We start from the raw sequence: 23,301 nt of genomic DNA, 5'->3' as shown, positions 1-23,301 counted from the left end.
AACACTATTACTATCATGTGCAGACAAGGCAAATAATTAACTACAAGCTCTGCACAGCCTCATTAACAGCACAGCACTGTGAGTTTTCTACATGGTATTTTCAAATTGCATCATGACCACCTTTACCCTGGCAACTGAATTAAAAGCCACTCCTTGTTAGAATACTATATTGGGATCTAATATTTCCACAGTTTCTACAAATGGTTGTAGAAAATCTTGACCAATATTTCCCAAAATGTAAAATTTAATTTACAAAATTAAACCCTTCCTGTCTCATTACAGTTGTATTAATTACTATTAATGTAATGAAGGCTGTATTTAATACGTGCGTGTATGATAGGCTTGGGCTGCTGTAGGAACTTTTAAGATGTATTGGTAAGGAACAGAATTTGCTTTGGAGCAGAATTAAGGCAGATACGCCCTTCTTTTTACAAAAAATTTTAGTAAAAGACCTTAGGTAGCATTAAGTATTACTTATCAAATTATGCAGGTTCTCGTGCAAGAATTACGGAGGTTTGGCAAGAGCAACTATCAAGTTTTACCACAGCTTTAGTTGCTCTAGTGTGGTATTTCACTAAGCACAGTTTGATTTAATTTACAGCATATACATAAAAACTACTGAAAGAAAGCCCTTCTATTGTTTAAAAAAAATAAATAAATCTGATTAAGCACAGGGATAAGAAATTTTGGAAAGTGAATGAGACACAAGCATCTGATTAATAGAACACCACAGACTCGTAATGTTACCTCTATAGAGAGGCTTTTCAAAGCAGCATACAGCATTACAAACATGAACATAGGTTCCTGAGAATCATCACCAGAGACCACTCTACAGAGTCAAAGATCTCTGACAACAAAAAACATAGGAGAGTCTATTCTCTGTCAGACAAAGAGCCATTAGCAATATATGCAGCAGGGGAGAAAGAAAAAGTAAATAACATACCATGGAAACACCAACAAAGACCCCTGCGCCATTAACTGAGAGTGGTTCACAGACTGCTTACAATAAGAACCATAAAATCAGCAGAACAGTCTCAAATGGTAACTTGTTCTACTCAAAATCCCAACACATTTGACTTAGCAACACTGCACCTCATGAGGCAACAAACCACAAGATATTTTTGAGCTCAAAGTTAGAAAGGCAAAACTAGACAAATGCACAAGTTCAACTAGGGTAACGTTTTTAATTATTTGCAGCCAATATAGATAATCCATCTTGTAAAAGTAACCCTTTCTTCTCGATCTAATTCTGGTTGTTTTCTAGCCAAATTGATTTTCCAAGTTAGTTGTAGCAGAAGAGAGAAAAATATAATTTTATAATGAAGACTAGAACCCAACCTAATCATAAGATAATCCACTGATTCTCCATACACAAGTCAAAGTCACTTGATCATATCAGTTTAAGAAAACCTTTAAAAACCAAAACAGAAATTTAAAAAAACCATCCAAAATAAGACAAAAAACTCAACCAAGATTTAATGTTGTTTTGTCTCATCCAGGTGATGTAAGGCTCATTACAATGTGAAAAATACAGACAATTTTAACACTATCCAGTTTCTTATGTTGATTACGATTTAAATGTTTGTTTTGTGAAGATTTATACTGTTTCTCAGGAAAAAGACTCTCATATGTAGATGACATAAATTCAGAGAAATCCATTTCAGTTATCTTATTCTGAATACTTGGTTATAAACCCAAACTGCATACAGACACCTCTCAAAGTATTGCTTTCATTAGCTGCTTTTTTTTAATCCAAAAATACAAAAATACAAAAATCCACTGCATATTTTAACTTAATGCATTAAAATCTTAGAAAGAGATCTCCCAGATCTTCACTAAACTAAATCTGGCTCTACCTTAATAGCAATTACAGTTCTTATCTCTGTAACTACTGCCTTAAGGTTGGTTGGATTCTCCTGTCCTAACAGTTAGGAACCCCCTTCTAACTTCCAAATGTGCTTGTTTATTGACAGCCTGTATCAATCTGAATTAATGTGAAAACTTTCTCTTAACTTTCCACTTGTATATAATTTATATTCCAATTTGTATATAATCACTATACACTTACAGATAGCAATTAGAATGTTTTTTTCCTGCTCCAGAAAAGATTAGTATGTAGGCATTAATAGGAAGAACCTCTTCCTTGCATCAGACCTATCAATCACGCAGTCATGCAGCAAGTCAAACAGGGAATCTGATCCAACAGAAAACTGACCCAGCAGAAGAACTAGTTTGCTGTCAGATCAATGAGATTCTTTCAGCAGCTGCCCGTTAGAGCAGAATAAACGTATCATGAAACTGCACACCAAGAGTTTACAGAGACCTAGCTAGCCACCTCAAAAAATAAAGCAAGTAACATATCACAAGAAGCACTCCTTAAAGCTAGCATTTTCTCTTCAACAGGCCTTTGGATATCCCATCATGAAGGATACAACAGACAAAAAAGCTTTATCATCGGAAATCCACATCACGTGGCCTTGATTTTCAAAATCGCATGTGGCTGGACACAGATGAACAACAAGAAAAATTCACATTCTCACAGAGAAAAAGAACAGAACTTCTCCAACCTGCTAAATCAAAGGGATGGATGCCCACATGACTAACAATTACTTTAATTTTATAATCCCCACTAAAACTTTTAAATGCCTCCCTAAAAAAGGCTATTCTGCATCCGTGCTTAGTTCCCAGAGAATCTAAAGCCTGTTCTGTTTGAAAGCTTTGTGATGAACCATCATGGTGTATCACCCTGCACACCTTTCCTCTTGCAAAGCCCACAAAGGCGCTTCAATATATTGTTATTTTTCTCATTTAACTGGCAAAGGGCTGTTGTAACTGAACTCCTCCCTGAAGACACTACCCAGCTCCTCAGGGAGAGGTACCAGTGCTTTCCAGAGGTGATTGGCTCTGCTTCAGCAAGTGGTAACTATTCATGTTCACAACGTACTTAACCCCAGCACAGCCCATACAAAGAGCTACCGCTGGACCATGTTAAAGCATCTTTTTATATCTGATGGAGAGGAGAATGACATAGTTTTAAGAGTACCTCACCAGATTCATTAAAACCAACAACATTCTCCAACAGCTCCAAAATTATATCAGCATTTGGTCAAATGCATAGCATTTATATGGTTTGGGTTTGTTGTTGGTTTTTTTTTTGAGAAAGTGGGGTGGGGTGTGTTTGGTTGTTTTTTTACTATTTTTAATGGTATTAAGACTAAATTTAATCTCACAGAAAGTCTCCTGTAAATTAAGAGAACAAATACAAGGTGTTAATGAGAAAAGACGTATTTGACTAAGCACAAAATTTTTAACTCAAGTGGTATAAAATAAATCTCCATGAGTTTGAAAGAAAGTCATGTAAGCAACCTAACCTTAGTGAAAGTTATGGCAGGCAAGTTCACTGTGTCCGAGAATCTGATTCAATATACCCTGACTTCAATTTCTTCCCTAGGCAGTCAGTTAAAGAAATAATATCAATATTTAATAGCACCCATAAGTAACTAGCAATAAAGTTTATCTACAGATTTAGTATCCACCTGTTTAATGGGCGTATGCTTATATATAGACATTTAGAAATACATTTTACATACCAAAAGATACAAGTTTTTTAAGTGGAAAGAAGGAAAGGAGTTTCCAAAGGAAGCTTTCACAGAGGTATTCTACAGGTACTGCAACAGAAAAACAACTACTATTTAAATAACTCATATGGCTCATGTTACACCCTAGACAAGGATTAATCCAACACCTTTGAGGCCTTTTTTACCTTAGAAGAGGGATTTACTCCTCAGCAAAGTTACATCTTTATGCTAGTAGAACTGCTTCCTCTTGGCTAACTGATCCATTCCCCAGAGTAAGACAAAGTCCAGTAAACCCATACCCCGGGGGGGACTCCACAGGCAGCACCTGTTCAACACTGAGCACCAGACTGGTCCAGATCAGCCACCTCCAGGGATCTGAACACCTGAACCTTCATCCCTCCTCAGCCCCCATTCACAGCTGAGGAAATGCAAACAGAAGCACAAAGGCACCACCTGGGTCAACAGAAAGCCATCCCGTTCTAAGGAAGTACTTTTCTCAACTATTTTGGTTTTGCCTGTGGAAAATAAAATGCTTAAGGACAAAGCTGAGTACACAAAGCTTCCAACCCAGATGGATAACATGTAGTTCTCATTGTCATAAGTCTGACAACAGTTAGCAATTGGTGTATTATACTGAAGATAGCCAACAGCATCAGCAGGCAAGACCCCTGGACTTTTTTCACTGAAGTGGCCTCATTCCTAAGAAACAACAGTCTTAGAGTTGGCCTTTGTCGTTTGCAGTATTTGCTGGAAGTTTAAAATGTTGCACACAAATAAAACCAAGTTATCCCAAAGTAGTTCATTGGCAACATCTAGGCCAAGATATGAAAAACTTTCCATCATACATACTGTTAACAACAGTTACCCTTTCACAAAGTAAAATTCTAAATAATCTAATCCAAATAAAGGGAATGGAGACTGAACACATCTGATCTGCATTAGTTGGACACGTGAACGAAGCGCTGAAGCACACAGCCAGAAAGTCCCCTTCCTACAGGGACATGGGAGGGGGCCAGCAGACAGGTTAAACCTCACACGGCAAACCGGGTCAGAAGCAGGTTGGCTGGGGTCAAAACGAAGTGTAATCCCCCGCTGGCCTTACGTGCCATCGTTGGCGACGGGGCCGAGGGACGCAAGGAGATGGGAGCGAGATTAAACAGTGAGAGGAGGATACATATATATGAATTAAGAGAAAGTCATCACGTGAATAGCAGACCTATGGGTGAGATTTACCTCCCCCATGAAAGCACAGGAAAAATGCAGAGTAATCTAAGCGGATAAACGCACATGTGCGCATCCACAGAAAGCACACACGCGCAGGCACACAAAGCTCAGAGAGCGCATCCGCGGAGTTGTCGGGGTCCCGGTGCAACCAGCACGTCAGGGCTGTGGCGGAGGGTCCCGCTGCACCGCGGGGCAGCACCGACACTACCACCGAGCCGCACCGGGCGGGGCGCGGCGGGTTCTAGAAGGAGCCACCGCCCCCCGGGGCCGCCCGCCCGCTGCCGGGCGGATAAAGTTTGCAGCAGCAGCAGCAGCCGGCGCCGCCGCTGCAGTGCCGGGCGCGTCCGCCGCAGTGAGCGAGCCCAGCCTGCGGGAGAGCGAGCGCCGGTAGGCCCGGGGCCGGCCGGCCGCCGCGGCATCCCTGCCTGCCTTCCCCGCCTCCGCCCCGCCGCGCCCCCGCTCCACTGACCGATCACCTCCTGCAGCTCGTAGGCGTCCCTGCAGATGGGCCAGCCGGCGGCCGGGGCGGCGGGCGCAGCTGCCGGCTGGGGCTGCTGGACGTGGACCGGCGACTCGCCCTGCTCCGCCATGATGCTGCTGGAGCGCCCAGGCACCCGGCGACCTTCTCCAAACTTCCCCTCCAGCAACACCTTTCGGCCGCGCTCTGCCTGCCGCCCGCCCTGCCCGCGCAGCCGGCCGCCCGCCCGGCGGAGGGAGGAGGCAGGGCACCGAGGGGGAGGAGGCAGAGGCGGGCGCCGCCGCCGGCCCCGGCCGCTGCCGCTGCGGGGAGACGGAACCCGAGCCCGGTGCCTGGGCCCGGCGGTGCCGGCAGGGCGCGACGCTGCCCCCGGACGCGCCTCGCCCGCGGCAAAAGCGGAGCCGCTCCGGCAGAGGCGCCCCCCGGGAGCGGCTCCGGGCACCCCGGGATCGCCGCCTTCCCCCGCGCCTCCTTACCTGTCCGCCTGCTGGCGGCATCCCTGCCCATCGTCCTTCACCGCTCATCCCGCGGCTCCTTGGGATGCTCTCCGCTGCTGGAAGCACTGCGAGGTGCCGCGTAGGGCTGCGGGCTGAGCGTGTGCAGGCCACGGCCCTGCCGGCGGACTGCCGGACCCGCCAGGGCCGAGCGCGGGGCCGGGAAGCGCTGCAGGGAAGCCTCTTCCCGTGGCGGGGATGCTGCGCCTGTTAGGCCGGTAACAGAAGCACACAGGCTTCTCTGGAGCACAGCTCACGAGTGTCACTGCCGAGAACGCTGCTGCCGCAAAATGACTTGTATTTAAACTTGAGGACGTGAAGAAAGCCTTTGCTTTCATCGGTGATCGGGCTGCAGTCCTGCAAAGTGGTTAAATCGCCATATAGCATGAGTGTCCCTTTCATGGTAGAGTAGCAGAACCACACCATGTCATCTTAGTGCAGACACTGCCTCAGGTCATGCCACCGAGGGGTGAGCACAGTTGAGAATGCTCCCCTGGCTAACCAGAACCAAGTGATATAAAGAAATAATCATAATTAAACTTCTCTAATGCTTCCCATTATACAAGATCAGGTTAAAAAAGACCCTATGGTTAGGTGAAACTCTGCTGTATAGATTTTTTTTTTCTTTCTACCCTTTTAGTTGTGTCAAGTGTTTGTGATATCAGCAGGATTTTACTTACTATGAAGTAACAGCACATAGCTATTTGTGCAGTCTACAGTCTCACTCCTACTCTGAATGCTTTGTATTTTAAGATTTATGGAGATCTGGAAGAAAGAGTGGTAGTAAAAGATTTCCATGTATTTCATAATCTTACTTCCTACTACAGCATGAATTTAAGGTGATTGGAACTAATACAGTACTTGAACAGGAAAGCTTTCAAAGTCAGCACTGATTAAAAGAACTGAACCTCTTAAATTGTGAAGTATTATGATGTAATGTGATTTAAAGTCACAAAAAGATACATATAACAACTAACACCTGTTGGATACTTTATTCAGTCCTAGTTCAGTTAGGGATAATCGTCTTCTAGTAACTAAATTTTTTTGTGTGGCTTATTCAGCAAAGACTTTCAGTTAATTGAAAGTTACTCAAAAAAGGAAGTTTGTGGGGTTTTTTGTTGTGTTGCTGAAAAAGCTGAAGGAAGAAGTTGTCCCAGCCACTGCTTAATGTTTCATCAGAAGGTGTATCAGCAACTTGCAAATATGGAATCATTTGTGCACTGCACCATTTTCTCAAAAGCAACAAAGGCTTCTAGTAGTAGAAAAAAAAAAAACCAAAACACACATTTTGGTGCTAAAACAATGATTCCTTTCAATCGCATTTTTATAAGATAGGTGATTGCTATATTTTCCTATACACAAATTGGAAATTATTTGCTACAAAACCAAAGGGCAGCAAGACTTGGAAGAGGAAGTATTAAATTGTTATTCAGTATTTAGTCTAATGCCAAGACCTTTTTGCCAGCAATAGCACCGGGGGTTGGGGGGAGAAGTAAGAGAGCAACAGCACAGGCCAAATCAATCAGCACAGAAAATGGGTTACTCACTATTGATGGAAAACAGCCAATTTCTCCATCTGTACTCAGTTGTTGAGGGTGGTGGCAGGGAGGGTACGAGGTGGTTATTCATGAGCCACGAATTTCTGTGATGATGCTGCCATATCACTATCTAAACTTCTGGTTAACATCTGATACCATTATAGTTATTTTTGTCCCTATTATTGTCCCCCTACAACTTTGGGGATTCCTAGGTGCACCTGCACTCTGCAATTTGTCGAAATGAACAGTGTTTACAGGAAGAACCTTCCAGGATGGCAATTTTATAAACAGGCGGACCCGCGGGAAGTGTTCTGTGCATTCCGGGTACCACTCAGGAGAGGTCTGAGCGCCCCAGCGCCGGTGCGGTCCCCGAGCGGGGCCGGTGCCTGTGGCCGCCCGCCCCCTGCTGCAGGCGGCGGGGAAGCACCCGCAGCCCCACGCTCCGCTGCGCGCCGCTCTCGCAAGGCTTTTCCGACACTGGGGAGAATGGTAACCTGCCGGTTTTGGAGATCCCAGAGGTATGGATAGAAATCACGTAAAAATCACTGTTCTCCGAATTGATGGCAGTTCAGAATTGTCCCCTCTGAACGTGGTTTGGTCTTTCTGAGAGCTTGAAGACATAGGACTCCATGAGATTGTCTGGGTCACTAGGTCCACTTTGGAATTAATCATTTGGTGACTGAATAAAAGCTTTACATAGCCAGGCTACAATCAAAACTGTCAATATTTAAAACCACATAGGCCACCGTGGGAGAAGAGTTAAGCTATGCTCAGACCTTTCAAAAGTTCCCAGCAGACGGTAAAAAAAAAAAAAAAAAATTAAAAAAAATTTAGAAAGTGTTTAGAGCAAAATAACTCAGACTCCATTTTAGGTGTGCAGGATTTAAGAAAGAAACACTGGTTTATAAGCAATGGTACAAACACTAGTAGCATAGAAAAGGGACAGCATCCACCCAAACTCCTTTTTTTCTGAGCAGAAAGGCAGTAGATGCAACCTAAACAGCAATATAACCTATCAAAGACTAAACCAGAGAAAGAAGGAACTATTCTCTCCAAATTCGCTTCCACCTCAGAGAAATTAGTGAAGTAAAACCACCCTCTCTCCCCAAAAATGGTCAAAGATTGGATTTATGACCATCACATACTGTAGCACAACTCTCTCCAATTATGTAGGTAAGATCCGAAAGCCTCTAATTTGGTAGCAGCAATGGATAGCTGTGCTTTAAACAACATCATGGGATACGAAGGCTGACACAACAGCAGCTGGTGCTGATGGGAGCGGGTTAAATGCTTTCAACCTCTCTTTCTTCTCTGGTGAATGCATAGGTAAATAGGTAACGTGCTATTTAAGGTACTGTCACTAGGATGCTCACTGTCATCAAAGCCTGCAGCTTTAGTTTCTGCTCACAAAGAATACATGAGTATCTTCTTGGCAATTCACATTACAAAAAGCATCTTACCTAATACAGAATCACAGAAATGTTAGGGTTGGAAGGGACCTCTGAAAATCATTCAGTCCAATTCTGCACCTGCCAAGGCAGGAGCACCTAGAGCAGGTGACACAGGAACACACCCAGTGGGATTTGCATATCTCCAGAGAAGGAGAGTCACAACCTTCCCCTGCAGCCTGTTCCAGTGCTCTGCCACCCTCCATGTAAAGGAGTTCTTCCTCATGGTGAGATGGAAACAATGGAAGATTTACACTGGAAAACCTTTGATTCTGAAGGCACTGTCAGATGTACTCTTACTAAGTCTCACTGAAGTTAATGTCTGTCAGAGCATAGTCACCTCACAAAATAAGCCACTCCTATTTTTTTCCTAGGTTGAAGGCCTTGATGCCTTCATCTCTTTTCTTATCCCCTCCTCCTTGTAAACCTTTGCAAGCTGCTCAGCTGAGAAAATTATTCCTATTAAGTTCCTAGGAAAACTGTATGTTCTGTATATTAGTTATTGTTGAGCCAGTAACCATTAAGCTATAGTTTGTTGACATAAAGTCAAATGCACCTTTGAGTTATTTCCTTATGTGCCACACTCCAAGCTGTTACTGGTCCTTTAAAATAGAAACTTCCATTGCCTTTCTGGTAAGTACACTCAACACCACAATACATGTCACTGCGATTAGTGACTCTGTTACAAACAGAATGAACTACTGTTCTCTTTCATGTGAACACCAAAGCTTTTTCTTAAGTATTTTCTTGTTTGATCATCCCGTTTTTCAGACCACAGATACAGGAAATGCTCTCATCTTTGTCTCAACCCCTCTGAAAGTGAGGAACCTTGACAGGCATGTTGAAGACATCACTCGGAAGAATAACAGAGCCTATGTGAACTTCTCTGCAGAGCTGGAGAGCAGATGAAACCTCAGTGTCAACAGAGTTTGTCCCTCAATGTCACAGCTAGCACTGCAAGGTAGAATCCCTGTTAAGGCAGGTAAGTCTTCACATCCACCTATCCAGCTTTTCAAATAAGGCCATGTGAACACATTTTTCAGTTAACTTGCTGTAGTTACCAACCCAAAACTTTAAAATCACCAGCTAAAAATCACTTGCTAATTCCAGCAGCATGAGCACCAGTGTCTCATTACCTAAATCATGACGGCACACTAATGATTACACATTTCAAACATTCAGAATTCAGAGTTTTTCTTACATTTAGAATATTTACATGTGAGCCATTCATGTATTGGCAACAGTAACCTTTTTACAACAAGTGCCTCTTGGAACCTGCAGCAATCACCATTTCCAGTATGATTATTTGAATTAATTTAGGATACAGTCACCATGAAAATGACAATAAACTAAAGATTACTGTTGGTTTTGCATTCCAGTTTATTATCATTAAGATGATGTGGAGGTGTCTGGGCTTACTGAGGCTTTTAGCAGGAATGAACTCTCCGTAGCTGTGAATGAATAAAACTCAAACATATAAAAGAGTTGATCTAGGAACTTCTACAGCTTTCATCACTGTAGGATATGAACACCTCATGCATATTAATAAATTAATCTTCTCATACAAAAAGACTGGGGAATATAATTATCTCAATTTCACAAGTGGAAACAGAGAAAGCTTAAGGGATTTGCTAAAGGTCATAAAAGAAGTGTGTAGCAAAACTGGGAGTGTAACACGTATTTTCTTAGGATGGGATTTCACACAGCCTCACAGCAAGATCAGGGATCTAATCTGGTTGACAGCTGGCTAATTCCTGGTTGGGCTCATCTGAAAACACTGGCTAGTCACTGGGCAGCCAAACAAGTGATAGACAGGCTAAGCAAGGGAGACATGAGAAAAATGTGACCAATAGTGGAGAATGGGATATGCCACCATTTTAACAGGAGCACAGTTAGATGTTGTGGACATTTGTTAGATGGTCATGGAATGACACTAAATTCAAAACAAATACCTTAATTGTAAAAGGCTATTTATCATTTGAGTAATTTACCCTAGCCTTTGTTCATTTTCTTTTTATAGGGTTAGGGAACAGTTCACTGCAAAGCTACAAAGTTCAATTCAGCAATGTTTAGAAAGTGCTTTAGTTCCTGGGATTAAAGGTTGTCCTTTTAGTTTGGGGGATATAAGTTGAAATAATTTTGTAATCTAAATGCTGTAAGTGAGCTTGTGTATGAAATTCAACCATTAAAAAAAAATTGTGATTACATTTTGAATTTTCTTTTTCTGATGCAAAACCTGGGGTCTGATGAGCAGTGCTTCCTGGGAAACCAAAATGGCAGTTAAAACCAACATAAACCTTGCTCATATTTTATGCTTTCTCTCCAACATTATGATTTATAAACAAGACATTAAACTGTCCAGTGCTGCTGGCTAAATTTCTCCTCAAGTAATTCAACAAGATTCCGAGTCCAACTTGAGCATTATAAAAAGCTCAGGCTCCTATCTCTCAGGGCAGCTTGCTCGGCTTTGACAGCACTGGCAGAGCTCCTCAGTCTAGGTCATCCAAGACGAAGAAAGCTGTTTAATGAAGAGCTTCTGCTTGAGCAAGCTGTGTCAGGGAGCATCAAGGACTGGGCTGCCTGGGAGGGCAGGTGAGCTGGGAGCAACAAGTGTGCCAGTGAAGCAGCAGAGCCAGTGTCCACACCGAGCAGGGGCATCCTGGCAGGACCCCAGGGATGGCAGCCAGGGTTGGTGACAGTTCAGTGACTGTCAGGTGAGTCTAGGGACAGGGCAGGTCCAAACCTGAGAGGAAGCTCAGTCAGCAAGGCAAGGTCAGGATCATCAAGGTGCAAGTCTGGGCACTACTACAGCATAGTAGGCTCAGGCAAGGACCCAGCATAGCTACAGCATTGCTCAGGCAAAAACCACAGGCAAGGGGCTGAGCTTGAACAGAAGTGGACCCAGACATGGCTTCTCACAGCTCCTTCTTGCAACTTGGCTGTTTTCACAACACCTGATCCAAGGTTACAGAGCATCATGTCTGAGCTGGCCTTGAGTACAGACAGTAAAACCCCTAGGAGTAGGAAAAGAGGTTGCAAATGCACTCAGTGCACTCAGAGCCCTGGCAACATGGGCTTAGCATCAAGAAGTCTCAAGTGTTTCCCTTATTAGGAGTGCTTGCCAATACCCACCATTAATTTCCACTGTCGCGTGACGGATCAAAAATACTGTCAGCACAGCTTCAGATTTTAATTCAGAAAACTGCCCAGGGCTCTAATTCCCTCTACTCTAATAAAGTGCTAAAACATGGCATGAAACTACCTTTTGGGAAAGTTCAGAAAATGCCATTCTTTCCTATTTATCAATTAAAGCCTGTAACGCTTCCCTGCCCTAAGACAAGCTATGGAATAATGTCTGAAATAAAAATCCAGCAACAAATGAGCAGCCTTCACTCTAGGAAGATAAAAATACCACTTAAAACATTAAAAATAGAACTCAAATCTAAAGAAAAATCTCTCTTCCTCAGAACAGTGAAGTGCTTTAAAATTCCTAAACACTCTAATTCTTATCTGTATCTCCTAGAATGTTCACATGTTTTTATGTGAATGTTTTTATTTAAAAAAAACCCATTTGTTGACTCAAATATTTAGATCTTTAAAAGACCTTTAACAATTGCTTTGAGTCTTGCATCATTGGCATAATTCAGGAAAGAAGGCTTTAAATGTAGCGATATAAACAACATTATTTTCTATTGTACCCCTTATTTGTTTTATTGTTTCTTTAAAAATCTAATTTATCCATGAATGCCAGAAACCTAAACTAATCAACACTGTGTTTTTAATAGACAAGAAACAGAAATTAGGCAGTTTAGGCACAATCTATTTTTAATTTTGACTGCTATATCATTAAAATAAAACACCCATAGCAGACATCATTATTCATGGGTGATGTACCCATAAAAGCTCTAAATTCAGTATATACCACTAAGTGTAATACAACAAGAAAGAACTTCTGATTTTGTTTCAATCATTACAAATAGTTGAATCAACTGTGCACAAATGTTGGCTACCCTAGTTTAAGTAGGTTTTGCTGTTATAGCCTGTAATGCATCCTCTGCCAAACAGCAATCAAAGTCTGAACTCTGACTCAGTACTCTGAGTAAAACTTCACCTACAAAACTAGTTACAGCAGCAGAAACCACACTCTGACTAGTTCTGTTTGCTGTGCTTATGTAAGGGTGCTTACTGAACTGATATAAAAGCCTAATTTTGCCAATACACAGAAAAACATACTTGAAAACAGTGCCAGTAAAACGCAAATTATCTCTGTTGGTAAACTAGTTCTAGCGTAGGCACAGCTTTGTTTTACCCATGATTACACCACCAACACACAGCACTATGCTGGTATGAAAGTACTCACTGGTATGGGTCATGCCACTTACCCAGAGCATCAGCTGCAGCAGTGTAGTTCTAGGATGTGATCTTCGAGTGGCACCAGAGAGAGCTGTATGGGAAGAGGATACTACAAGCCAGGGCAGCAGGGTAGGGCCCAGGGTGACTATTGCTGGGTAACAACCAAAAGGCAAGAATGGTATCTGATGGGAAGAACTGGGTATCTGGAAGCTCTGGGACAACTGAATATCTAGATGATGATCTCCAGAGGTCTCTTCCAACCCTAGCAATTCTGTTATTCTGTGATCTGACAGTACAAAAGACAACAGGAAGATACTTAAACAGAGCTTTCACCTGAATCTGCAGTGTTAGCGATAAAAAACCCAATATAACAAACAAAAACTCTTGGAGTATCACCTCATTTCCTACAATAACTAAAAATTCTTCATCATGCACCTCAGGCACTTAGAATAAGTTTATTTTATTATAAAGACTTGAGCGATGTGCTACACATACATTTGAAATGTATGTGTGTGATGTCTTTTAACCAAAGGAAAGTGAAACTATAAGAGAATATGCAACCTATCTAAGCCTTGTGCCTTTATGAACCTGCTCTGGTTTCCTGCAGTTGACTGGACTGTGGCTGGAAGCATGAACAAAAACTTAATTCCCATCTTTCAATAGCCCAAAATCTTGGCTAGCCTGCTGACATGCTGAGACAACTGAAGTTATCCATCTAGGAAGAAATTTGGGACTGAGAACCAGTACAGCCCGTGAGGGAGGAAAGGTGGCAGAGCTCTGAATCCAGGAAGACCTGCAGGTGATTCTAACAGTAGCACAAACAAGGGTACTACCCAATATACAGAAAACAAAGAAATGCCATGAAAGCCTTTGCTTCCATGCATGAAGAAAAGTAAAAGGCAGGCAGATAAATAATAATTATATTTAAAACCAAAAACAAACAAACAAAAAACCCTCACCAAAACCCAGAAATTGACTTGAACAAAATGTGGACTGTGATTGTCAAAACATATCTGAAGGGCAGACCCTGCAAAGTTAAAGCTAGCACAGGTTGGGACAGAAGGTGCCCAGCTCCACTTAAGCAATTCTGGAGCAAGAAACCACCCATATGTCAATCTTTTTAAAAAAACAGCAGTGCTGATCTTTAAGATAAAAATTTATTAAAAATTATAGACTATGAGTGGACTTTAAAAGCAAACAAGATATGCCACAACACAACTTCAGTGGAGACAAAAGAGTGTTTCCTGGTAACAAAAAAAAAGGACATAAGTAAAATCTTTCATAGACCTATGTTGATGGCAACAATATACAATTTAATACTCTCAATTTGCTGAAACAGATATGCTAAAGGAGCATCTCAGCTAAGCAGCTGATTGACAAAGTCAGACTTGTTTAACTACATAAATCCTCTAAGTTGCAGTTTATGTGGCACAAGTTTGGGCAGGTCACAGTAAAGTTGGTCATCTTTATCCCTAATTTAGTAGATTGCTGAAAGTCCTTTGAAAGTAATGCCATCCGTATGGAAAAGGAATTGTAATGAAACAGTGTCAGATTCAGCTTTCATTGATGCCATGTCCTGTTATTTAATAGTGCAAAGTATAATTTGACAGTTTCAACAATGAATGATTGTTGGTAACCTGCAGACATTTTTGATAGAAAACTCCCAACTATAATACTTGTAATCGAAGAAGCTGGAGGCAAAAGAAAAGATGGGAACAGGTATCAGAAATGACAGATAAGGTCATCTCCAGCCAGAGACAGTCAAAGGAACATATGGCACCTTACCCAGCCCCCAGAAAGGTGTGAGACCAAACATACAAAATCAGATGTAAGAATGATGGCTTGCTGCAGAACTAAGGCAAGACCACCAAATCTCCTGATACAAACCAAGCAGAACAAATGAATTTTCTGTATCAATAGTGGCAGCAATATTTCATCTGAGAATCACTGTCATTTTAAAGTTGTAAGCCATCTAAGTAGATGCCATTTATCACTTGGAAATTTTAAAAATATCTATATATTTTTAAATGTTGTCCAGAAAGAAAGTTGAAGCAGTCAGATCAGGTAAGGACTTTTCCTATAGTCATTTACACCACCCCAACTGAAGAGTAGAATCTTCTTTCTCTGCTACAAGCTTTTTAACAAGCAGATATCTGAATGCATTCCAATAATCTATTAATACCATGGTAAGGAAGACCCAACAGGTTTTGTATTTGCTTTTAAATCTAATAGTTTCTCTCTAATAGGCAGAAAAATTGTAGCCTTTAATAATGGCAGAGGAAATTAATATAAATTAATATTTCCTCTGCTGCTTTGTCAAACGAGGAATAAATTATGAGTTCTATTTTGTTAATTCTCTGAAGTCTCCCAGCAAGTGACAACACATAAAGGGCTGTTTGTTATCTGCCCTTTAAAGGGACAAGTTTATGTTGTCTCTTTGATGGAGTTATAGAAGAGTATTTTTCACTGCTTGAAACAGTGCAATATGTAAACCAGAAATATCCAAGACTTTTAACATTTGCAAGAATTATTTATTCCACTGCAGTAAAATACTGCTAATTTTAATGCAATAAACAGAACCTTTCTTTCCACACTAATAGTGTGCATATTTATTGATGTTCTCTGATAAACTTTGCAGTATGAATGCTGCATTGAGCAATTAAAACAACAGCATATGTATAGAGACAAAAAGAAATGAGAAAATATGTTTTCTTTTTAGATTCAGCTCTTGTCCGTCAATGCTTTTAAATCAAATAACAAAGACTTATAATTTTAATTAGTGCCTTAGATTCTGGGCTGTGAAGTAAAAATATTAACTACTCTGGGCTTACACAAGATTTTCCTGTAATAAAAATAAAATAGTTTGGTGTTTGTTTTCTTCAATTAGCATTTGCACTGCACACAGTACTGGTTCTCTTCAAAGCTGCTTAGAGATTCTGAGAAACTATTTATCCAACTGTGTAACTTCTATGAAGAATTGGTGTATGAACTAGTCAAAACGCAGGAGGAAGGTCCTAAATCAGTTTAAATGGTCCTTATCCCAAACTGACTGATATTTCAGATTAAAAAAAAAAAAGAAAAAAAAAAGAAAGAAAAAAAGAAAAGAACATTCACTAGGTATGTTTGCAAAGAATAGAAAGGTGACTCATGAGAGGTGCAGGACTCTCTCCTAGTGTCTAAGGCTCACTGGCTACAGTACAGTGATGCACCAGCATATGAATGATAGACCCTTCAGAAAACTGCCCCTGCTGACTGTGGCGGACCCTGAGCAGAAAATAGGGCTGCTCGCTCACCACCACCAGGACTATTTTCTTAGTGTGCACATCCAAACATACTTAAACACCTGTGCACCCCAGTGACAATATGAGATCTCTCAACAAGCTTCAAAACTCACTATTGCTTTTAAATGAAAATCTTAAGTTCTGCAGAGCTCGGCACTGATTCAAGTAGTAGATAAATATATTAGGCAGGCTGCCTTCAGCCAGGGGAACTGCAACCTGACACACGCTTTATGAATCAGGAAAGTAACCTGTATTGATTTGTGTTAGTGCTGATCTTAGATTCCTCAGCAACTTTCAGGTGACATTTCCTCTCTCTTGATTAATTATAAGTTCATGTTGTTTGTAGAGGCAAGCCAGACAAATGCAAAGAACTATTACTTTCACATGAGAGGTTTCAAAACAGAAAGAGCTGATGTTTTCTCAGGTCTTGAAGCATTTTTAACCTCATGCCCCTGAAAGTTGCAAAGCTGGCTATCCTGGATGCTGGAACCACTTGCTTAATGGAAGAAGAATAATACTGCAAGGCAGGCAGACAGGTTTTCTCCAGCTGCAGAATCAACACAATCTCAGACTCCACCACCCCATCAATCTTTGGGGTCTCTGCAGAGAATGCCACAGAACATCATTTAGCAGTGGCCCCAAACTGCAAGGAGAAAACAAACTGATTTCTCTCATCTAGGTGGCGGAGCCAGGTACACTCTGTAATCAGGGGCAAATGGACCTATCTCACTTGCAGACTATCAGTTTCTAGATTTGTAGGTTGATCAATGCTCTATAAAAGATGTAATCTCTCATATTTGTCCCACCATAGCTTTACAATACCATTCCTTTCTCTTCCAGATACCTCAATTACTTTTACCCATGGGCTATTTTTGGGACTTATCACAGGGCAGGGAGGGTGAGTGCAAGTGCATTTAGGTGCATAAAAGGGAGAATACATCTTCTGTTTGGTTTTAGCGTTGGCTGTATTCCCAGATTTGAAGCTTTCTGGAAGGTGACTGTGTACATCTGTGTCAATCAGGGAGCAGCAAGGGCTGCATGCCCTGCAAGGGCAGGTGATCTGGGAGCTGTGGGTGCCAGCGAGGCAGAAGGATCAGTGGCCATGCCGAGCAGGGGTCAGTCTGGCAAGACCCCAGCCAGGGACGGGGGAAAGGTCTCACAGCTTTTCACATCAGGATGCTTCAGGTCACCAAGCCCCATTATATCAGAGTAGGCTTTGAGCACAGGCACTGAAATCCCTGCAAGGGGACACAGCCTCATGATGCACTCAAGGTCCTGACAGACCTATGGCTTTGTTTTACTCAGTTTTGTCCATTTGAAGTTCAGGTTTGTAAATTATAGGGGCTGCTGGTGGGACCTGTAGTCAAAGAAGAAGCAGTGCTCCTTGACTTGGGTCCATCATTTCTAATGGAGCTCAAGAGCTGTAATGTTGAAGAGAAGCTGATGCATGTTAACATTTTGTGCTAGTTATGTTGTGCTTAATGGCAGCCAACCAAAGAATTCAGTGGTCACTTGTGTAACTACAGTTCAATTTTTTAAAATTTCATTCACACATGGGGATTCAGAAAGTTCACAGCTGTGTCTGGCTCCTCCTAGCACTACCTAGCACTGGTGAGAAGGGAAGGGTGGCCAGAAAATGTGTGTCAACATAATGTTTCTCCCAACGTGTGTTCAGTCCACTGCTGGTTTATTTATTTAATAATACTCTTTATTCTCATTATGTTACCTGATTTTTAAGCTGTCTTTCCTTGTCCTTTCCTTGTCTTTTCTTTGTCTTTAGAAAAAGAAAAAAAAAGGTAGAGATTAACAGTGAAATCTGAATGCTGAAAACTACCATCTAAAATATTTTCCTTTAATCAGAAAGGACATCTACATTTGACATGTCTGAAACAAGTCTTCTAAAAGTCTGTATTCAAATGAACATTGTGAGATAACTGAGGGAGAAAGACCTACTGAGGATTTACTTGTTTGCGGGAGTTTTTGGTGTATCTGTTTGCATCGACTTTGTTCCCTGGTGGATATGTGCATGTATGATGAACATGCAACATAATTTAGTTGGTATACAAGCTCTTTGTAAGAGAACTGCAAAACTAGATGGATTCCTAATATGAAGGCATTCAGAGAAGTTTGGAGGGTTTCACTTTGGAGGGTTAAATAGTTGTTTTGCAGAGCTCTTTGGAATTTTATAAAAAGCCACCCCACTATCATGCCAGCATACCAAAAAGATAATCCTTCCACAGTTTACCTTTCTTCAAATACAGTATTTGGTTGTTAAATGATTTGTTAAAACTATTTTTAATGCTTTGATTTTCCCTTCAAAAGATACCCCAGTCTAGAGTTTGCCCTCAGATTTCAAAGACTCCCTAGACACCAGAGAGATGGGGAACAGAGACACGGGTTGTCCCAGAAGAGCCCACTCCTCCTGCCTCGGTGGGGAAAGGGCAAGCTGAGGCACAGGCAAGTGAGACAAATATAAAACAGATTCACAAAACACTATGCCCCTCCATTACCACTATTCTATGGTGTGCTTGCTGAGATATGCCAATGGCTGTGGGAGCTACTGCTCAGGGCATGGGGAGGCTGCATTTTGCTCCCGCTGAATGCCCTCGCCCAGAGGCAGCTCATTGTCTCCTTGAGACAGGGGCACCAGCACTGCACCAAGCACTGCCAGGAGTTGGAAGGGCTTCCAACCTGGCGCTGTTGAACAGAGCAGGGCTGTGTTTTTCTCTGACTGTACCAACAGCTTCTTGGCAAAGCAACTAATGAAATTGAGATTATGGAGCTGAAATTTGTATCTATTTCATTATCAAATTACTTAATAAAATCTTCTCTCAGAAAGCAGAAATTGTGGACCACGTAACACTTTAAGTGATAAATTATTGAAATAGAAGCTGAGAATGAAAGAGCAACTTTTAATGAAATACCAACTCTGAAAATTATGTCCCCAGTTTTTCTTTGTCGTGTATGTTTTAAGTCTGTTTATGGCTTTTATTATACAAAGTGACTTGAGATAGTTATCGTATGCCACAAATCTTGGAATCAACCAGGTAATCTCTCTGCAGTGTCATTATGGCTACTTAAGTGGCTACCATAAAGTTTAAAAAGAAAAAAATACTTCCTTTTCTATTCCAATCGTCATTATTATGATTCAAGTGTTGGAGGGAGTGAGAGAAAAAAGAAAAAATGTAAATCACTTCATTTTCCAAAATCATAGTTAACAGTTGGACTCAATGATCTTGCAGGTCTTTTCCAACCTTAACAATTCTAAGGCACATATTTAGTTTAATCATTATTATTGTAACTTGGACCAAGGTTATCTAAAACCTGTCCCTTGCCATTTTTTTTTGCATTTTGGTTTTAGAATACAATTTTTTGGGGGTGGGATGTCCCAGAATTTTTTTTAAGAGAACCCCAGGCTTTAGCTCATGTCTCAAAGAAATTCTTTTGTTCCTGACCAGCGCTGGCTCTGTTTGGGAAGGCAAATAGAAAGTAACCCTGGGGATGGACACTGCTCTGCATAACACAGTTATGTTAAAAAGGCAGGGAGGATCACACCGGATCAAAGCATGATACCAGAGTGAGATTTTTATGCAACATCACATGTGCCTTCTTCAGACATAATATAATTCACTTTCTCAACATCCAGGTAACAGAATATTGCTAACTCATTTATTAGTTCTAGTTGCATTTTCCTAACCTCTCTACGTCCTATACAGTGACAATCAATCTTTCAGCTGTTGAAATTCCCATTAAAATCCAGAGACCTCATTCCTGCTGCCTAAACACCCCTTCCCCCATTGTCACTAAGGTATTTGTATTTCCCAAGCCCTTTACTGCTTCCAAACCTCAGTCTAGTCCTCTTTGGTTCAGAGAGCACACAAATGTCTTTAGATGCTCTTCTCCCCTGAAATCTATTATGTTACGATAGTCTTTTCCATCTGTTCTTCTCCCAGACTAATCCAAACCCCCAGATTACTTTTAAGACCAATTACTGCTGCAATGAACATCAAACCATTGGGAGCAAAACAACTGATTCCTTAGGGGAAGGCTGAAGGTGGCAGTCAAATGGCTGTCACCTGCCTGAGCACCACAGCAATGGAGAGGGACCTCCTGTGAACTCAAGCAGGTAGTTCCATCCCTTCTTCTGTGCTGCTGTGGGCAATCAAGACGTGTAACGCTCAATGTCTGACATTTTTCCTCACCTTTTTCCTGTGGTACTGAAGTGATAATTGTTTGTATGAAATTGATGTATTAAATGCAATTTCAAATTATGTAATATTTATATTTTGTGGATAGAAGTACCCAGAAAAGCAATTTTACATATGAACTTTACATTTTGATGTTGAAATTGCAGAGGGAACGTAGGGTGGCACCATGCCATAGTATCCAAGCCACGCAAAGAAGCAGGCAATAGGGTACCTACCTTTCTTCCTGACTTTTTCCATAAAATTGGATTTCAAAGAGGATGCTGCATTCTCTGGTGATCAGAGTACAGTACTTTTCACAAGCACTGCAATTTTGACAAGCACATAATAAAGAGAAGAAGAATTTATCCAATCTCTTGTCTACAAAAGTACTTCCTGATTGCCTTTCAGAATCCCTTGTTGACTCAATTTTTTTTCAATTGGTCTTTGATCCTGATATTTTTCTGAAAAACCAACTGACACTCTTAACCCTATTTCAGCAGTTCTAAAGTCCTCTCATACAATCATAGGATTACAACTTTGTGGAATATTTGTTTTCTTCAGTGAGTTCTTCAAGATTTAACTAAAAATGAAGTGATGAAATTTACACTTAATGCTGAGACTGGAGATGAAGAGTGCTTCCCAGCTCTATGTTCAGACAATGACTCTATGCAATTAAAAGCAGTGGTCTCAAAGGAATAGCAGTGCAAAACTGTTTGAGACAAATCTACAATCAATAAGACCTCTTATTTGTACATCAGCAAAATATCAGTTCTTACTGCAGATAGTGCAGTGGATAAGATAATTTATCATAGGAATTTCTATGTGCAAAACATACAGAATTTTTTAAATGCATGATCTTTGAAATCACAGAGGGAAAATTCAATAAGTATTTTTCTTCCATTAGATAATAGCAGGTAGTTCACCAACTGATGCAGCCATAACATACTGCAAATCACTTATTTCCTGGCAGTTAGCATCATTACCCGTGTGATTGCTTGGGCAAGCTTTTGGCTCTATACTCCTACTGTTTTAACCATTTTGGTCCTATCTGCCCCATGGTAACACGCCAAGGAGACAGTAGTATGCTTTTCCACTGGGTCTCCAATGTCCTCCTTCTCTAAGCTTTGATCAACCCTTATGCCTCTGGTAATTAATTCACAGATTTAGTGAGCTCTTGCTTTTCCTAGAAACATCATCCAAATTTAAAAGGTGGAAATTTTTCTCTTCCCTCATAGAGATCAATCAACCTAAACAAATTAAGTGATGCTACTGGATTTTTAATTGTCTGTGCCCTGATTAACTGTCATTTCTACCTCGTTTTGACTTCCTGCTCTTGATACTTATTATAGTGGCTATACAAAGACACTGAACCTCTGCAGTTCCAATAATAGTTAAAATATTTTAACTGTTTCAGGGAAAAGTAAAAACATCCACAAGAAAAAACAATTTTAGGAAGATGATTTTTTGAGAGAGAGCTGTTACTCCCTTTCTACACTTGAAGCTCTCCCTTACCATAAATAAATAATTTTTGCAGATGCCTGGAAAAGTCAAATTGTGATGACAATTTAATCTGATACAATATCTCTGGGACTGCAGACTGTCCTTAAAGGAAAATGGACTTCCTCAACAAAAAAGGTTTTTTCTGTCTCCCTCTGCTATGATTATCCACTTCATATGCCTCAGTATCAATTGAAAAGGTCACCCTAGTTCAGAAAATATTGGCTAATAAACATGTAGAGGCAGAGAGTCTGCAGAAAATGCCATCTTCCAGGTATGAGACAACAACTTGAACCAATGCCTGGTCTCTATAGACAAGCAAGAGCCAAAATACAAGGGAGTGTATATCTGATTGCAGATTTCTTGATGATTTTTAAAATATTTTTTAAGGAATGGAGGCTCCATCTCATGCCCAAACTGTAGCTGAAAACAGAGTTCACAGTGTATAAATTGAGCTAAAAGCAGTATTCAGTGTTTTGCAGTGGATTTCCAAATTCTACTTAATTATTACCTAAAGAATTATTTGGAAAAACTCCTCCTTTAGACCATGTGTTGTAAAACTCTATCTGACACAGCACGTAAAAATAGTAGGACTATTTTTTACTTGTGTGTAGTTTTTGTTACTAATTCAGTGAAGTATAGTTCTCCTGGAAACTTTCCAGTGAGATGTAAAAGATGATTTAGCCACCTTTGTTCCTAGTTCTTAGCAGCACAGCCTGTGATCATCTGCCCTCTCATCTCTTTCCCACTTTGTTTTAAAAACTGCTCCAAGCAAGAGAAGTAAAATCTGTTGATTATTTCCTCCATATTTTTCAGGACTTTAGTATGTCTTGGTATATAAGCATCTTATTTGTGACTTCTCAAACTGTAGAGTGGCACCTACAACTGAAGACAACTAGTGACCCTGAGATAACACCAAGGTCACAGGTTCAATGCCGTGTGTGGGCCATTCACTTAAGAGTTGTACTTGATGATTCTCGTCGGTCCTTCCAACTTTAAATATTCTTTAGTTCTTGATAAGGGATAAGAGCTTCAGGTCAGCAGCCTGAGAAAAAAAAAGTAGTCTCCTGTCTGTCCCTGTCCTGTTGATTCCATTGTGTAGATCTGATGTTATGAAGGAGTTTGTATCAATAAGATTGGAACAATATTTGTGAAAAAGTAAAATCCTGTGTCTTGACAAGAATATATTTGTGCATAAGAAAACAAGAGAAGTCCTCTTACAC

The 23,301-nt window shown here is 40.9% G+C and overlaps 1 protein-coding gene across 2 annotated transcripts in view; it reads right to left on the bottom strand.

Annotated features, from left to right (window-relative positions):
- The window catches only part of STK39 (serine/threonine kinase 39), an 83,852-nt gene extending 78,003 nt beyond the window's left edge, over positions 1-5,849 (bottom strand). Inside the window, exon 1 of one of the 2 annotated variants that reach the window (XM_050339588.1) lies at positions 5,757-5,849. In XM_050339588.1, the coding sequence (XP_050195545.1) occupies positions 5,757-5,787 (31 nt within the window). In that variant the 5' untranslated portion in view covers positions 5,788-5,849. Of the gene's footprint in view, positions 1-5,271; positions 5,504-5,756 lie in introns of those variants that run through there. The other variant, XM_050339590.1, reaches the window with a different exon arrangement.
- Positions 5,850-23,301: the final 17,452 nt, after the last annotated feature.

Source organism: Myiozetetes cayanensis, unplaced genomic scaffold (genome assembly GCF_022539395.1).
Source record: "Myiozetetes cayanensis isolate MyiCay16 unplaced genomic scaffold, myiCay2020 scf9, whole genome shotgun sequence".
Classification (NCBI taxonomy): Eukaryota; Metazoa; Chordata; class Aves; order Passeriformes; family Tyrannidae; genus Myiozetetes; species Myiozetetes cayanensis.
Note: the sequence above shows the minus strand (reverse complement) of the source record. Positions and strands in the feature narration are given on the sequence as shown.